This window comes from Lichenostomus cassidix, chromosome Z (genome assembly GCF_008360975.1).
Source record: "Lichenostomus cassidix isolate B80296 chromosome Z, HeHo_3.0, whole genome shotgun sequence".
Lineage (NCBI taxonomy): Eukaryota > Metazoa > Chordata > Aves > Passeriformes > Meliphagidae > Lichenostomus > Lichenostomus cassidix.
Genome location: NC_139511.1, coordinates 1,682,273 through 1,699,383, shown reverse-complemented (window position 1 = coordinate 1,699,383; position 17,111 = coordinate 1,682,273). Strand labels below are relative to the sequence as shown.

The 17,111-nt window shown below is 41.3% G+C and overlaps 1 protein-coding gene across 3 annotated transcripts in view; it reads right to left on the bottom strand.

Moving 5' to 3' along the window:
* VCAN (versican) overlaps window positions 1–17,111 on the bottom strand; it is a 99,048-nt gene that overhangs the window by 56,605 nt on the left and 25,332 nt on the right. For all 3 annotated transcript variants that reach the window (XM_085043649.1, XM_085043651.1, XM_085043652.1), the window contains exon 6: window positions 7,860–8,153. In XM_085043649.1, the coding sequence (XP_084899775.1) occupies window positions 7,860–8,153 (294 nt within the window). The remainder of the gene's footprint in view (window positions 1–7,859; window positions 8,154–17,111) is intronic.

The window sequence follows — 17,111 nt, the reverse complement described above, 5'->3', positions numbered from 1 at the left end:
ATTTTCTTCCATGGTAACTGCATGCAGTTCAGCTCTGGCTAAAATCAACTAGAGGGCCTCTAAAGTCACTTTGTCAAAAAAGTTATATATAAGGTTTTTCACTCAGATCATTCAGGATTTATTTGAGTGGATAAAAAAAAACCCCAGACAACACTTCTTCAATGAGAAATCTATCCATGTTATTTTTTTTTGTGTGTGAAAAGAATAAAATAAACAAAGGGAAGGTTGCTTTTTTAATAGACAACACCAGTTTGAGCTGTCCTCCGCTCCACCCAGATGTTTTGCATTACTGTACTCCTTGCATCATGCGTGCAATATGCTATCTCCTTTGTCCTCCTTCTGGTTCAAGACATGAGGCAGATTTTCCTAATAAAATTCATGAACATATTAGCAGCAAGAAAGCAAATTATCTCACCAACAGCTGCTCATATCAAAGGCTATATGTATATTTTTTTTTAAATCGATTCTTTCTACATTGAACAACATGCATGAAGTTGACTTTGGAAGGACTGTAGGACTTTGCAGAGATACTATACTTTTTCAGTCTCTATTTATTTATTTTATGTTTTCACAGTAGAGCATTTTCTTTCTCTTCTTTTCCACCATGGTTTAACAAGGATTCAAAATTATGGAGCAATTTTGAAACTTACTATTTTTTCAAGGAAATCAAACTGCCTAACTTCAGACACGGTTTAACTCTGCAATTCCCAGATAAGGATTTTAGCATGTTCTGTGATGTTTAATAATAATTTTGAGATGTATTACTTTACTTTATGGAAGAAAAATGCTTATTTTAAAATTTATATATATTATAATTTATAAAGTTGTTTTTTCAACATTACCAGATCTACCCACGTAGCTAACTGGAACCACTTGAGCAGTTTTTCTGCACTCAGAAATATTGTTTATCTGTTTACATTTAGGTATGTACCTAAGAACCTGGAAGAACATAGACCCGATAGGCAGAGATTGTTTTGAGTCATTACTAACAGCCAGAACAACAGAAAATTGCTTTAAGTTGGAACAAAAGCTGGAAATAGTGAATTCTTTCTGTGAATTACAGCCAAAATAAATTATTACAAAATATAAGTAATTTTGAGACACTCAAAACTAATGTTGGAAATCTTCGAGCCAAATTTGAACATAATGCCTATGCAGAGAGCTGCTTTGCTTAATTTTTACATATTTTTATATGTTAATTTGTTAAGTTTCTTCTTGGTGTCTGTTCCTTCCCTGCTACCAACCCTGGCAGAAAGGACAGCCTTGAATGTTCCCCTGAGTCCAAGAGTTTTGCCAGCTGGAGTTTAAATTACTGGCAGAACTTTCCAAGCTGAACAAGTCTAAGATTAAGAACAGAACAAAAAAAAAAAAAAAAAAGTAAAAAAAAATTAAAAATTGGTTCTCTGAGTTACAGACTGAACAAGAAACCTCTGATGATGGCACTGATTCAGTACCTGCTCATTCACACCTTTCCAGAAACAGTGGTGCACAGGGGTTGTGGGATTTTGTTCATAAATAATGAGACTTTGGTAGCAGAATTCAAAATCTGACAGTGCAGCTGTGAGAATTTCTCTCTAACTCCAGGTGTATAACTCCCACTTACCTACACTCTGTTTTGATGTTGAAATCAAAAGCCAAATGTAATGAGAAAAATATGGAAATCTAAATGCAGTATCTGTTCCTGCTTACAAAGTATGTGCCATATCAGAGAAAACCAATGGACTCTTATAAAAACAGAAATTTGAAAGCTATCAATCTGTCTTATTTGTAAGAAAAACCTATAATGAAAAGTTTTACATCCTCTTCACACCACAGCCCATGATCTTTTCTTCCAGCTAACAAAACAGCAGAGGCAGGAGCTCTTTTAGCTCTGTGAACACAAACACTCTTAAGTAAAACCACTTGCTATTTCATAACTTCAGGAATCAGATGGTTGAAGGGGGAAAGATATGTTATGTTATCTCCTGGTTTCCCCACATGCAAGTGTAGTTCTGTGAGCGAATTTTAACCTGCCAATCTAACCACGAAAGAACAATAGCAAAAAGCATTTCTCTTTCCACATTATTTATCATAAAACTGCCAAAAAGGACAAAAAAAAATCAGCAAGCCTCTTAGTCAGCTCTTCCTAATTAAATCTGTAACCCAGCACCAAATAAAAGCAATAATCTTTGCTTCATGACCGCAAAAAACAATTGAAGAAAAAAACGGCCAAGATTGTCACTTGGGTAAGAACTGGCAGCAGGATTCTTGCTGCTCTGCTCCCCCCAGGTGGTGTGAGAGGAGGGAAATTATCCCTGTGTGCCATGGGCCATACCCAGTGCCCAGAGCACAAACAGAGCAAAGAGCAAAATCGACTTCATCTCTTTGCACTTGAGCACTTCAAGGGATGGATCTTCCTCTTCTTCACCTTGTTGCTCCCAATCCCATCCTTGTCACCTGACCCATCCAGTGACCTGAGGGAATGAAAGGAAAATGCCTCCAGCTGTGTCTTCTTCTCTGTCCTCTCTCTCTCTGGCCACAAGGTTTGCATTTAGAGGTTGTTCTTAAGGCATCCAGTTTCGAATCACTTGGGTAAATGCAAGTTCACTTGCTCTGGCGAAAGAAGCATCTCCTCCCCAGGCTTCACCTCCACACAGCTGTTCCATGTATTTCCGTCAGGTGGACAAATCAGGTTCTCTCTGTCCCTACTTTTCCCAGCATTTCAGAGGTTGAGCTGCACCCAACCAGCACATCCTTCCCCTCCTTCTCAGGGTGAGATGCTGCTGAGATGTACAGCACAGGCTGGTTTGGAGTGGGTTGGGATTCTCTTGTAGATCTCAGCATGGTCTGACTGAGTTCTCAGAACCCTGAGGCAGAGTGGTGAGAGGAAGCTGCAGGGCTTAGCCTCTGTGGCGTGTCCTTGTCACCATGAGCCCAGCAGAGAGCTGAAGGGATTTATTACTGCCACACCTGGCCCAGGAAATTACTGGGGATCTCTGCAGCTATGCAGCTCTTGATAAACTGCGTATCTGAGAGAGGCACAGACATCTACCTTCCCAGGAAAATAACAAAAGGCAGCTATCTGGGGGTAGCTGCCTCAAAAGGCAGCTTAACCTCTTTGCACAGCTTCACCTTCACAGAGGGGAGCTGCAGAGCCAGCAGCCATGCAGACACTGTGATCAGTGCCCTGACCTTGGGATCCTGTCCTGCCCAAAGGCATTTGACCATTCTGATACTGGATTGTGAAATGGTGGATCACACTGCCCTTATTACGCTCAGCACTTTACTGTGTTTCATCTGAGATAAACTTATTTTTGTTTTCTTCCCCTTCAGACCGGCAGTTCTGTTCCTCGGGCGTCACCACGCCCTATGTCTTCATTATTCTGCGTCCATTCCCAAACTGATCAGAAGTCCACAGATCTCCCGTAACACAGCCCCTGACATCAGGCTGGAAATAATTCCCTCATCCAGGAAATAGCTGGGACACGCAGCTACCGACGGTTGCTGTGGAGAAGGACAAAGCTGCCCAGCTATTCAAGGTTTTCCAAGCTAAGTCACATGCAGCAGAAGGGGAAGACAACGTTTCCCCTGCCAGCTTTTGAGCTGTGCCTAAAAGTCTTTCTCCTTCCTGCTGCTGGGCAAGAGGAGCACTGTGGATACTTCCTGAGCCTGCAGTCATCATGGCTGGTGCTGTAGGACACCTCAAAATTCTGTGGAGGTCACAATTTCCTATATTTCTTCCACGAAATCGTGCTCTGATTTTGAGCTTTAGATGGATGAAGCATCAAAGCAAGAGGCCCAAAACAGTGGCTGACTTGGATCTGCTCTGCTTGCTGTATTGAAACAATCAAAGCAGGGTGGACTCCGTTCCCAAAGAACACACATGGCAACACCACCCCAGAACTGGAATTTTCCAATCTCCCGCTAAAATTAAATCGCTGTGCCAAACCAAAGTGGTATAACCAACGAGAAGCAATAAAGGTGCATGAAACAAAGTCAAAATGAGAGAGGAAAATGGGAAAGAGAATGGACAAATCCAGAGCAAAACGGTCAACACGTGTTTTGAGTCAAGTAAAAAATGTTTTGCTGAAAGATTCGCCAAAATCAATACAGGTCTATGAAAGAATTCAGCTTTAATAAATCGATGTTTCTCAGCAAAATGGGGATTTATGTTTCCAAAATTCCACCACCTCTGTGTACGGAGCTCATCAGGTTCAGCTTTGTTGAAGGTATGTAAGCTAGAAACCTGTATGCATTTTGATTAGTGCATTTCTAGAGCGCAAGTTGCTCTGCACATGGTGTGGGGATACAATGGCCCATCCAAAGTGAGCTGAAGTCTGTGGCAAGAGTTCTACAAAGTCCAGTGAATTAGGCCTGGCAAGACTGGGAGGCTGAAATATGGGATTAGGTAAATTAAATAAATCCCCTACAGCTCCCTGCAAGAGCTAATTACTAAATATGTATCAATTAAAAAGGATTTTTTTAACGATAAAAAGTTTTAATCCCTTAAAAATTAGCATAATTTCTCAGCAACAGCTCTCCTATTTTTTTAACTTTATTCAAATGTGTTAATATAAATCCTGTACATGAAAAGCTTTCCCTCTGATGATAGCCTCCAAGAAGCTGCAAGTACTTAATCATGTGTCTAACCTGAAACCTTTTCAGGCCCCATCAGGATACATGATTAGGCATCTCTCAGAAAAAAAAAAAAAAAAAGCAAAAAAGGAAAGAAAAGGTCTGGCAAAAGCCTTGGAGGGATGAAATGAAACACACAGATAATGTTTCAGAAACTTAGACCCATGTGGTTTTTGAAGAGTGAAAAGCACTTGTGATCAAAGGGAAAACAGTTTCAGGGGTTTTTAACAAGACTTTTTGATTTTAAATCATGTATTATTAGTCTGGGGCACTCTTATTTTCATAAAGTCAAGACACTTCATACAATGTAATTTTGTAACCAGAACACTGCTGAAGTTAAAATCCTGAACTTAACTGTACTTTAAAAGTTGTCCAGGTTGGCTGCTTTGCTGAAACTAGTGAATATCATTTTTAAATTGAATTTACTCCCTGTGTTTTCCATGTATTTCAGTAAATATGATTCCCCTTTCAAAGCAAGCAAAATGCTCAAAATACGGATTGAGGTTACTTTTAAATGCAAATTAAAATTAATATTTTGAGATTTTTTTCTGGAGAGACTCAGGAAATAGGAGTGAGGAGCCTGAGCAGGGATGAAGGAGATATCCCCTTTCCTAAATATCCAGTTTGTCTTTGTGATGACTGAAACAGCTGCCTGGCTTGCCACAGATCTGTGGTGTGACTGTGTGCTCAGGTGAGGAGGGAAACATATAGAGAGAGCTGTGACCAGAGGGCTGGGGTTGCACCAAGAGCCCACATCCTGAGCAGGACAGTTTTGTTGTCAGCTGTGGTGGGAATCACTGTGTGAAAGCTTCATGTCAGCCCCAAAGCAGCCAGAGCTGCAGGACACTGGATTTTTGGATGGACCAAAGCTCAGAAACTGAGATAATGAGAAGTTTCGGAAGAAGCTTCCAGACAAAAGATGATTTGAAACAAAAGGCTTAAATTCAAGCCTTCTGCTCTCATGCAGAGCCATTTTTTATGTGCTCTCCCTTTTTTCTGCCCCAGAGAAGGGACTGGCTTCAGGGCCCCAGTGGGAGAGAGTGACTCACTCTGAAGCCACTGCACCAGGCAGCTGCCTGGGATGGACCAGGATGCTGGGCAGGGAGTCTCATTACTCACCACTTGCATAAATCTTTTAGCAACAGCAGTGAGGAGTCACAGCTGGTTCCTGTGAGATCCCAAGCACCTTCTGAGAGGGAGAGAGAGCTTTCAGTAACTCCTGACATGTGTGGCAGACAGGCACTCTGAAGGAGGGTACAGCATTTCCCTACAACAACCCTGCATTTCCCTACAGAAAGCCAGATGGATCTGGCAAAACCTGAGTCCTCTGGCTAGCCATGTTTAATCAATTCTGATATTCTGTCGCTTGTAATTAAAATTGCTAGAGAGCGGCTCAGTCTCTACCAAATTGTTTTGGTTCTGTTTAGTCTTATTTTCTCTTGTAAAAGGCTTGATAGTCCTGGGCTGTCTATTCCTGGGTTGCAAAGTCATGAAATATTTATTCTTTATATACCAAGGGCAAGAGTTTGCAGGAAAAGACTTTACATAAAAGGAAACAACCCAATACCTACCAAGGTCGCTTTTAGAACAAATGGTGTGTTACCACAAACTATGCTAACTAAAACTTCTGGAAAGAACATTACATCTTGCTTGAAAGCAGCGAAATTCACAAAAACAAACAGCAGGTTGGAATTTGTCCTAACTAAAGACTAGATTACAGGCAAAATGTTCAGTTCTTACCCCAGTCTTTTAGAGGGACTTATGAAATACACCCTCATTAAAGTCTTTTTTATCCACAACACTTTAAACAGGTCATAAACAATTTGGAGTAGGAACAGAAGGAGCGATATGACAAAACGCTGCTCCACAGATTAGAGCACAGAACTTAAGTCCTTTTTCCTGTAAGCAGTTCCGTGAGGACTATTTCCACATGTGAAGTTTTGGAACATCATACCCACAAACTATAAAGGAAAATTAAAACAACAAACCAACAGTGTCTGAGTACAGCCAGACCGTAATGTTGCAGCAGATGTCGGGATTTGTTCTCAAAGAGTAAGATTTGCTCATAAATGGGTCTTCAGTGCCCGGGCTGGAAAGATCTGCAGCTGCAGTAGGTTCATCATCCACAAAAATGGAGACAGTACAAACTGCACATTTCAAGTAGCTCTGAGTTACAGTCACTGGACTGAGTCCAAAGAACCTAAATATTCATAGTTAATGAGCATATTCTGAACTTTTAACTCAACACAAAATTAAAGTCAGTTGTGTTGTTTGCAACAAGGAACTTCCTTGGATAGAGAGGCCTGCAGGGAAACTGTTGAGCTGTCCAACCCCCCTGTGCTGCTGAGGAGGCTGCAACCCTCAGGGAAGCAGGATATTCAGCTGGGAAGCTGGTGAACCTTCTGGGACAACAGGAACCTATGCAAGGACAGGCTGCACCATAATAGCAGAGCCAGGTGGTTGGCACTAAAGATAGATGAAGTTACAGAGGAATATTTGACCCTCAAAGAAAGCTGGTAGGTGTGGAGGACATCTGGTTTACACTGGTGAAGTCTACCACATGAATGTGGCAAGTGCTTGAAGTGCCTGTGAAAATACCAGGAGGGAAACGAGCAGCAGGAAGAAAGGCAATTTAGAAAACACACTGAACTACAAAACACTGCATCAAAACCAAAAGATTATGATGGGAGAATGTGCTTGGGATCTAGAGATAGCCCCCAAATTACTGGCATCTCAGAGACCTGGAAGTGGCCAGCCTCGTACACAACCTGCAAACATCTTCTCTTACTGCCATCACTGGAGACAGAATATCCATCAGTCACCTTTAGGACATTTCTTCTGCTCTGATCACAGAATCACAGATTAGATGTGGTTGGAAGTGACCTCTGGAGATCATGCAGTCCAGGCAGGGTCACCTGGAGGAGGTGACATGTCCATGTGGGGCATGAATATGTGATTTTCCTTGTGTCCATTGATGTGACGCAAAGATACCAAGGTGCACTCAGGCACCAAAACACAGAGCATCCGCAGACTTACAGTGACCTTAGCATGTCAAAATACATCTCAGTCTGAAACCTTACCTTAAAACTCTTCCTGTCTCCACCTGCCAATGTTACCTTAAGACATTAGTTTTAGTTTTTAAAAACCCGCATGCCACCAGGGCCAAAACAAAACCCGCGTTAAGAAAAACCGCTTCTCGCGGCAAGCATGCTGGAAACCACAACCAAAAAAAATAAAATGCTTACGTTCATAGCAGTAGGCATCAAACTTGCTATCGGGGTAAGGGAAGCCTGTCTGGTTCTCATAGCGATACAGGGTTCTCACCCCAAGCAGACCCCCGCCGCACTGGGGCCGCGCCACGGAGGCCGGGTACCGGACACTGCCGTCCGCCAGCCACCCGTAGTCACACTGGTCAAAGCCGTTCCTCCAGGCCACGTAGAGGTTCCCCACGGAAGCCAGGACGCCGCCTCTCTCCTCACACAGCTCCCTGGCTTCCTCGAAGGTGAACTTCTCGGGGGCTGTGACGTGGACCACTTCATCTGGGGGAGGAAAGGAGAAATAACAAGGGCTGAGTAGCGCATTCCACCATCAACCAATCAATCCAGGTCAGTTTTGCCCCCCACCCCGAGTCCTGTAAAAATACCTTTTCCTAAAGATTCCAAAAGATTGGAATTGGAATTCCAAAAGATTGGAATTGGAATTCCAAAAGATTGGAAAACATCCTTTTTTTTTTTTTTTTTCCCCCAAAACATGAGTGTATTTTTCCTTAAAAATAAAAATAATCAGATATTTGTAAACCTAATGTTCCGGGCTTGAATTAAACTGCCACAAAGTATGAGTGTCTATAAGCAAACTTTATGCCATGAAGTACAATGTGGTTGGACACTGAGTCCCTTCCTTGGTCTCTAGCAGAGGTAACAGCAGCTCTGAAGCTCTCCTATGACCTCTTTTAGAGTAGATTTTGCAGCTCGACTGAGCTAATTAAATCCAGTCCATCAGAATTTATTTTTTCCATAAGGCAAATCTTTTACTTCTGCAAGCCTCCTACCTGACCTTTTAAGGCATCACTAGAATCTCACTTGAAGCACCCCAAAAAAAAGTAAACGTTCTTCACTGGCTGCTCTAATGTCAGACTTCCATCAGCCTTCATCTTGCCCCATGTGGAAACAAAGGTGAAGAATGTTGCATGCACAAAGCCCTCTTTGTGTGGAAAAGCTGAATTAGTCTAGAATGTTGATAGTACAGTTCAGCTTCCAAGGAATAACAGTTTGTAAGTAACAACCATCGAGTTGGAAAATAAAACAAAGCAAATAGCACATCTAATTTAATTTTGCTTCCAAGGTAAATCACCATTGTGCAGTTGTCTTGGTTGCCTCATTCACCCAAACACTGTGAAGAAAAACCAAGCTGCTAATGTTCATGTCCTGGGAATGAAGCAGTAAACTGACCCTTTTCCAGTTTTTGCTTAGACTTCAGATGAAACCAATCACACCTAAAATGATTCTGTTCAAACCAGAAGCCCAGATTCAAAATATTTGTTGCAAAACAGTGTTTCCCCCCTCAGCCACAGCAGTCCAGAACACAACAGCCACTGTTGCAGGAAAGCACTGCTTTTCCACACTGGCCATGCCATCTGTCTTAGCCCTGCACAGGTCTGAAGGGAACCCAGAAAAATGCAGACAGAAACTACATCACCCCGAGCAGTTTCATTCACATCAATATTACGCTTGTTTGGGGACTGAAAGGAATGCAAGTGTGAAAGGAGGCAAGGTGCCAGCTTTCTTTCTCCTCGTAGGTAGAGGCTCTGGTTTGTTTTTACAGCTGTAGCACCAATCCCATGGTGTAACTTTCTTTATGCTCATTGTACAGAGCTCCCAGCTTGGAGGTAGAGGGACAGAGTGTGTCTATTGGAGAGGGACAGATAAGGGAAGCAAAGAGCCATTCATCCTCAGAATGCTTCATTCAGCCCTTCAGACCACACAGATAATCAGCAATTTTTATTGCATCCTTCTGCATCTGCCTGCCAGCTCTGGTGTCATGTCCAGCACAGTGATGGATGCAGTTATCCCACAGTCCTGCCCCAAAAGCAGCACCATGAAACAGGCGAGCAGAGAAAGGTCTTTCCAGAGCAGCCCTCTCTGCTCTGAGGACCGTTCACTGATCCTCTCTCACAGCAACCATGATGTGCATGAAAATTAACAGTTAAAATGCAATTTAATTGCAATTATATCGCAGACATAAGTCCAGTTAGGCGAGGAAGTGAGACAAGTGAAGAAGAACAATGAATTGTCATGACTTCTGGAAATGAAAAATAACTTCAGACAATCCCACAACATTCCTTCTGACAAAAACTTATGGAACACACAGGAAAATGGGTAAACAGTGCAAGATTACTAGAAAAGCAATTTCTCCATCAAGTGATTTGGATCACTGGCTCCAAATGGAGCTTGTACACAACATCATTAAAGTCAGTGTTATTTATTCCTCTGAGTTGTCATCTGCAGAGTTACGGCAGAGAATCTTAGCGAGGGGTTATGTCCTGCTGTAAGATTTCAAAACTCAGGGTTCTTCTTTAAGAGAGGTCACTTTGCAGAGAACTGACCTATCCAAGCTGCACAACAGCATTTCTGTGCAGAAGTCTGCCTCAAATTTGCCTTGGAGTACTCCTGAATCTGCAATAGTGATAATCCTGCACACTTAAAAGATGGGTGTCATGTATTTCCCTTTATTGAATATATTCTACTGACCCCACAGGGGCTAATTTTGTTCATCTCTTATAATCAGCTGCTGTCATACAGACACCATCTTTGTCAATGGCTGTTTTACAAAAAACAATAATACTCATAATAAGTTTTTTTAAAAATTAAACCCCCACGTATTTAAGGAAAAGCACATCCTAACCAGCACAATCCAAAGTCTTTGCCATCTCAATATTATATTCAAGACTTTATGACAATAACCTCACAAAGAAGGCAAAAAGGTATCAGAGCAATCAGCAACATTATATCATATACCAAATAAATGCACATTTATTTCAGGAATGCTAGTGATAAGATAAAGAGTAAAAATGTTAAAATGTGTCATCTTGTAATTGCTCTAGTTAGAGAGTCTTTTTCTATGATTCCACAATTCTTATTTTCAAAAACTGGAGCAATGGGCAAAAGTCAGACTGCAAATACCAGTAATTTACTATAGGAACTATGACTCTAAAATTTGTCTCTCCAGTTTGAAAATCAATTAAATTTCTGTATGATTAAGTGTGCATTTAATGTGCTTAATAATTGTTGGGATGAAATGTGAAAAACAAAGCAAGAATTTAATAAAGGCCTTGCTTGCTATATAAATCCAGAAACACTTAAAAGTTTGTTCTGTGATCTTTTAAAACCACCTTACAAAAAATTTTAAGAAAATATGAGGTTTTTCCTGGGGTTGAGAGTGGGAATGAGCCCATTCATTTCCAGCACGTGGCTGAAACATCTTTCAAGTATCAAAGAGAAAAGAACTCTACCCTTGCAAAGAAACTTCCTCTTAAAAGCAAGGTAAGTAATTCTGAAATTAATGAAACATATTCAATCTATGCAGTCTCTACATTTTACTCCTGCTTTTGAAAGCACAACAGTTTCCATCTTTAACAGGAAGACTGATCCTGCCACACTCCAACAGTGTTTTTATTATGATGACTGGAAGCACCCCAGTTTCCCAGCCAAAGCACTGAAAACAAGGAAATTAAGAGGGGAAACTCATCTGCTCGACAAACAAATGACATAGCCACTGACACCAGGCAGGGCAAATTCAATTCTGTGTGTGTTAAACAGCCACGTGCAATGTTTTTATAGCTGGAGCACACCCTGGTAAATCAGCAATATTGTGCAGGCAAAGCCCAGGGCTTAGGCCAGCAGATGAAGAAAAACTGGTTCTGCAGTACCAGGGGTGGGGTGGAGAACGTGACAGTGTTTAGGCTGCAGACAATAAAGTAATGTGTGTTATTGTAGGCTCTTGTTCCAAACCAAGCTGATGGAGCAGCCTCAGCACTCCAAGAATATCCAGGATTTTCCTCTTACACGTGTTTGTTTTGCTTGGTCAAAAGAGACACCTGATGAAAGTCATGTGTTTTCCATCTCTTTCCAAAGTATAAGAGCAGATGGAGAAGTCAGGTTTTTACCTTGAGGACAAAACTGGTTCATCTACAATCCTTCAGGAAAGAGGTTTAAGATCTACCAGACTGATCAGCTGAGTTTATGGCAAGTTTTGTTGCTTTGATTCACTTTCTCTCATCAGGAGATGTCTCAGTGAGCTGGGCATGTTGGGAGATGTGAATTTCACAAATCACACATCTTAAAAGCAAAGTAAGAGGCATCACATGCAAGTCTGTGATCAAAGTTTCACAGAAGTCTGAATGATTCTCCCAAACTGCAGAGAAGTTTAGGAGGGAAGTTGGGAATCTCCTTCTGAATGCTTTTGGCACATCTATGTTTAACCAAATGCTGTGGATTAAAAGCCAAGCACCTGTGCAATGTCCTTGCCTTTATCCAGTCCATGTGAGGGAATGACAAACACTCAGGTTTGTAATATTTTCAGTCTTTTCCCCCATTTTGCTCCCTAAGACAATCAGGAGCCTTCATTAGGACATGGTTTAATGGTGAACATGGGGATGGTGCTGGGTTGACAGCTGGACTTGATGACCTTAAAAAAAAAAAAGCCAAAACCACAAAAAACAACCAAGACTTTCCAGGGCCTTTTCATTTTAGCTCCTTGGTGTTGTTTTTGTCTGAGGAGAAGAAACACTATCTCCCACCAAGAATTTGACAGCTCCCTTTTTTTTTTTTTTTTTTTGAAGCATAATGTGTGTGTGTGGTGAACTCCACACACACATGTTTGTTTGTTTCTGAGAGATGATGAACCCACCAAGTTCATCAGGCAAAGATGTGCTTTGGGAGTGTTAGAGCTCCTCCTGGGCTCTGTGACTACAGCAGCAGATGAGGATGCCCTGCGTTAGGTATAAAAGTTGGCTAAAAGTGACAAAATGTCATGTTTTCGGATGTTACACAGAACATCCTGAGGGCATTTTCTCACCTGCAGCTGTAACCTGTTGCTACTGCTCCTCACAACCAGCTGGTCATAGCCGCATGGTTGGCAGCTCAAAGCCCAGGCAGACATGAGCCACTGCTTCCATGACTTTCTTTTCCTCAGAAATGCAGAATCTGTTCAAAACCTCATCCCTAGGACACGGTTGAGTATGCAAAGCAGGAATTCCATCACCACTTTGAGGACTAAAGCCTTGTGCCTTCAGGACCAAAGATTTCCATGTCCCACTCCTCTCTTTCTGCGCTGTTCAGGGCTGGCTCTCTGACACACCAGGGTAATAAAGAGGCATCCTTGACAAAGTCATTAATTACCAAAACCAGTCTGCAGGGCTGGAAAACCACAGACATCTAAGTAGCTTGGTTCAACTTCAAAGCAGGAGGCTGCACAAGCTGAAGAAGACTTTTTCTCTTGCACGTCAGAACAAGTCAGTTGATTCCTTTTGATGCACAACAGCAATGATTTAACTAAACTCTCCTGGATGTCTTGAGTCTGCTCTGTGCAAACCCATTGGCTGACCAGGAATCCTCTTGAAAACTTACGCCTGCATGATGTCATACAATCCACACTGGATAAGTTTCCAGTAGGATGCAAAAGCTCATAATTCTACCACAGGCTCTGAGCTAGAAAGAAAAAGGTCCTCTTCTCTTTGTCCCAGTTTTGAAACCTAATCTAGTAGTTTAGGAGAGACTAAACTAAAAGAGACTAGCCAAAATCAGGAGAGACTCCAGAGAAGATCTTTAGCTACCCAAAACACAGAAGCAACTCCTCACCTGAAGCCATATGGTAGACTATGACTCCTTTAATTATGACTATCATTCTCACAGAAATTTCCATGACAATAGCAAAACCGCATGAGAGTAGGTGGAAAGTATTCAAAGGACATCTGGTTTTGGTTTTTATCCTTCTTCCCTGTGCTCACTGTGGGGGGGAAGATGGTGCATGGAAGGGAAGCTGCATAATCTTCCCCACAGACACCCCAAAAATAACTCTGCTAGCGTGAGTGCCCCATCTGCACATGGCAGAGGCTCTGAGGGGGTCTGGCCAGGAGACAATCCTGACGGATTTGTGCTTTGGCTCAGCACTGGCCCTTGCTCCAGCAGTGGGCTTTGGCGAGGGTTTTATCTCCATCTCTGACACCAAGTTGACCACATGCTGCTTATCTGAAGAATTCACACTCTTCCTCCCCCACTACCCTTCTCCATCTAAGGATTATTCCACAGCAGACACCCCTCTGGCTGGTGGTGTTAAGAGAACCTCACCCAAACCTTTGCAGCTCAATCACTTTGGATTAAACTCTTTAATAGTAAATTGCTTCCTGCAGCTAAAAGTATCCTAAATGCTTCTGTTGCTGCTTGGTGCACTGAAATAAACCACGAAATACCAGAAATGTAAAACAGTTTGTAATAAGACAGTGCCCAGCACCTTTTGACTCCAGGTTCTCATTTTCATCTCTAGGAGCTCAGAAAGTTTAAATCCTTCCTACAGTTCTTCTTCTGACTGCTGTAGCAAAACTCATACTATTTAAATTAGAATTGTGCAGTCTTTAATCTCTCTGGCTTTCCTCAGAACAAGGAAATGGTAAGAGTTAGCCTAGATAGCTGGTTTTAATTTAAGCTAATAGTTTGCAATTTAAGGAGAAATCCATGTCTCTGGCTAACTTCGTGATTCCATATGGCCAAAAAGGAATAAAACTGAGATGGAGTTGCTCCTACAAATCCTCAGTGCAAATACCCAAATTAGTACTGCAAATTCAATGCACATTTATTTCAAAATGTATTGCTGGGATTCCCACCACCATTTATGGCCTTCTGGGGTGACACACCAGCAGCAGCCAACAAACCAATAAGTGTTCAATGGCTTCCCTGGTGACATCCTTGTTATAGGCCAGATTTTGATATCATTAGTCAGGCACCAGCTTGTGCCATGAGCAGTTGTTCCACTGACACAGACCCTCCAAATAAGGACTTATTGAGTGCAAGCAAGTCTCATAGATTTGGCATTGAATCAGAGCAGGGTACACAGATATGAGCTTCCAAATTTGCATGGAAAAAGTTGTATTTAAGCACACCCTAAGTGCCATGGAAGGCTTTTGCTGTGAGTGAAGTCATGAGCTAAGGGTCATACCTTGCAGGGTCAGACTTTGTTGGACAGGGCCACGAAAAATTTGACATCATTTAAAACATGAACTGTAAATTTTCTACCAACACAGCAATCTAGTTTAGTGCAACCTTCTCCTTCCAATAACTCCACCAATGTTTTGTCTAAATTTCTTTCTTCTGTGGGTGAGTGGTTCTGAAGTATAAACTCATTGATGCTGTGTATCTTCTAACAAGCTCCTCATTAGAAATTAACCTCTGTCCTTGCAGAAATTGCTCCTGTTACACAGACCAAGCCACTCTGGCTCCTCAGCCTCATATGAAAAGGAGGTTTGGCTCAGAGGCTCAGGGTTCTGTGAAGGCACTGAGGAATTATTTATCCTGTACTACACTACGATGTGGCACCATGTCTTCCCAATGTGTGCCTGATTCTCCTCATCCAAACAGAGTAATTTAACTCCTCTGCATGTCAGTACAACCTGCCTACTCTGTTTCTACACCCTATACCATAAAACCCCTCTGGAGGTCATAGAATTTTCTTTCATGCTCCTGACAATTTGAAAACTTCTGCGAGAATGAGGGGAAAAAAGTCACATACAAAAAAAAAAAACCCAGAACATCACAAAATCCATCCTCCCCCCCGAAAACACAACAACAACAACAAAAGAAACCACCCAAAAAAAGAACCAACAACAAAAAAAACCCCAAAACTTAACAAAAAAAAACCAACCAAATAAACAAACCCAAAAAAACCCAAAACAAACAAACAAAACAAAGCCAATAACAACAACAAAAGGAAAACAAAGCTGGGGAGTGTCTTTGGCTGTTATAATAATCTGGCACTAAACTTGTTCAATATAATGAACCAAATCTCTTCAATATTCTCAAAAGCTGGAAGTTTTATGGAAGCAGATCCCTTCACCACAGTGTACATGTATAAATAGATCATCACCCACAACAGTAGGACAGAAGTGTGGATGCATCCAGAGAGAGAAACCAGGTCCTAAATCTTGGTAAATGAAATTTTATAACAAAGAAGAACCAATTAATGTCCATGAGAAACTGAGGACCTGTACATTTTCACCCATGAGGACTTCACAGTCACTGCAGCCTATTTGAACCACGCAGGGGTCTGTGACTTCAGTCTTGACTTATTTTAGACTTTATTTTTGAAAGTTTAGTGAGAATATTTGACCCTGAGAAATTCTGGTTCATGTGCATCCAGCATAAACTTCTCTGTATCAGTTACACTTCTCTGTTCTCAGAGAAGGAAAAAAAACAAGCGATTGCTCTTCACCCAGGAGTGACAGAGATTAGGTTTTTGACTAAAACTTCTGTTTTAAGCTACGAAAGACAGGAACTGAATTTAAAGCCCTGATTTAGAGGTGATTCAGAATCCAATCCCATCAAAGACTGATGATGACATCAAATGTCATGAAATGTAGATGCTCACAGGTGCTGCTCACTGACAGATATAAATGGGGCATAACTAAAATTAGGACAATGGAAAGCACTAACGAAATTCTGTCACTTCATTTTCAAGTTTCAAGTTATCAAGCATATGTGTTTTCTGAGGGCTTTGCAATACCTGTGTTGCTTGAATTGTATAAGTCTCTAAGCTGAACACCGTCTGGGACAAATCTTCAGCCGCTAAAACACTTACTGATTTCAGTAACTAAAACCTCTACAAGTGATCACCAGGAGAAAAATTTGCATGACCTAATCTTTATCTTATGTAGAACAGATTACAAACAAACACTGAGCACCTGCATTTTGCAACTGCTTTGTAAAAATCCATATACACCTACAAAGTCAGCCTTACTCAGAGCCGTGGCTGATTTATTGTTCTGCTGACTCCAAGAGCTGAATTAAATGTGTAACAGTGAAGGATCATCCCTGAAGATGTTTAATTAGGAATTATCAGGGGTTTTTAGAAAGGAGCTGTGGAACTGGTGTGGAATAAAAACCTGTCAAGCAGAAGCAGTGTGACACACTCAGGGCACTCTAATAACTGGAAAATGTATTGGTTGCAAAGTATCTCTGTCATAATTTTAATAAATAAGACCCAGAAACTACAAAATTTTTTTTCTTGTTTGTTTCTTTCTGGATCTGAGATCACACCTTATTAAAAAGATATTAAAAACAGATGGCAATTCAATATCTGTCTAATTTTATGCCACGGACATATAAAAATACTAAATTACATACTTTATGAACTATAATACAGTTAGCACATATACTATATCTATCTTTGTATATACTTATATATAGTATACATAGTTTCTCAAACATTAAATGCATTTCTTTTAAAATACT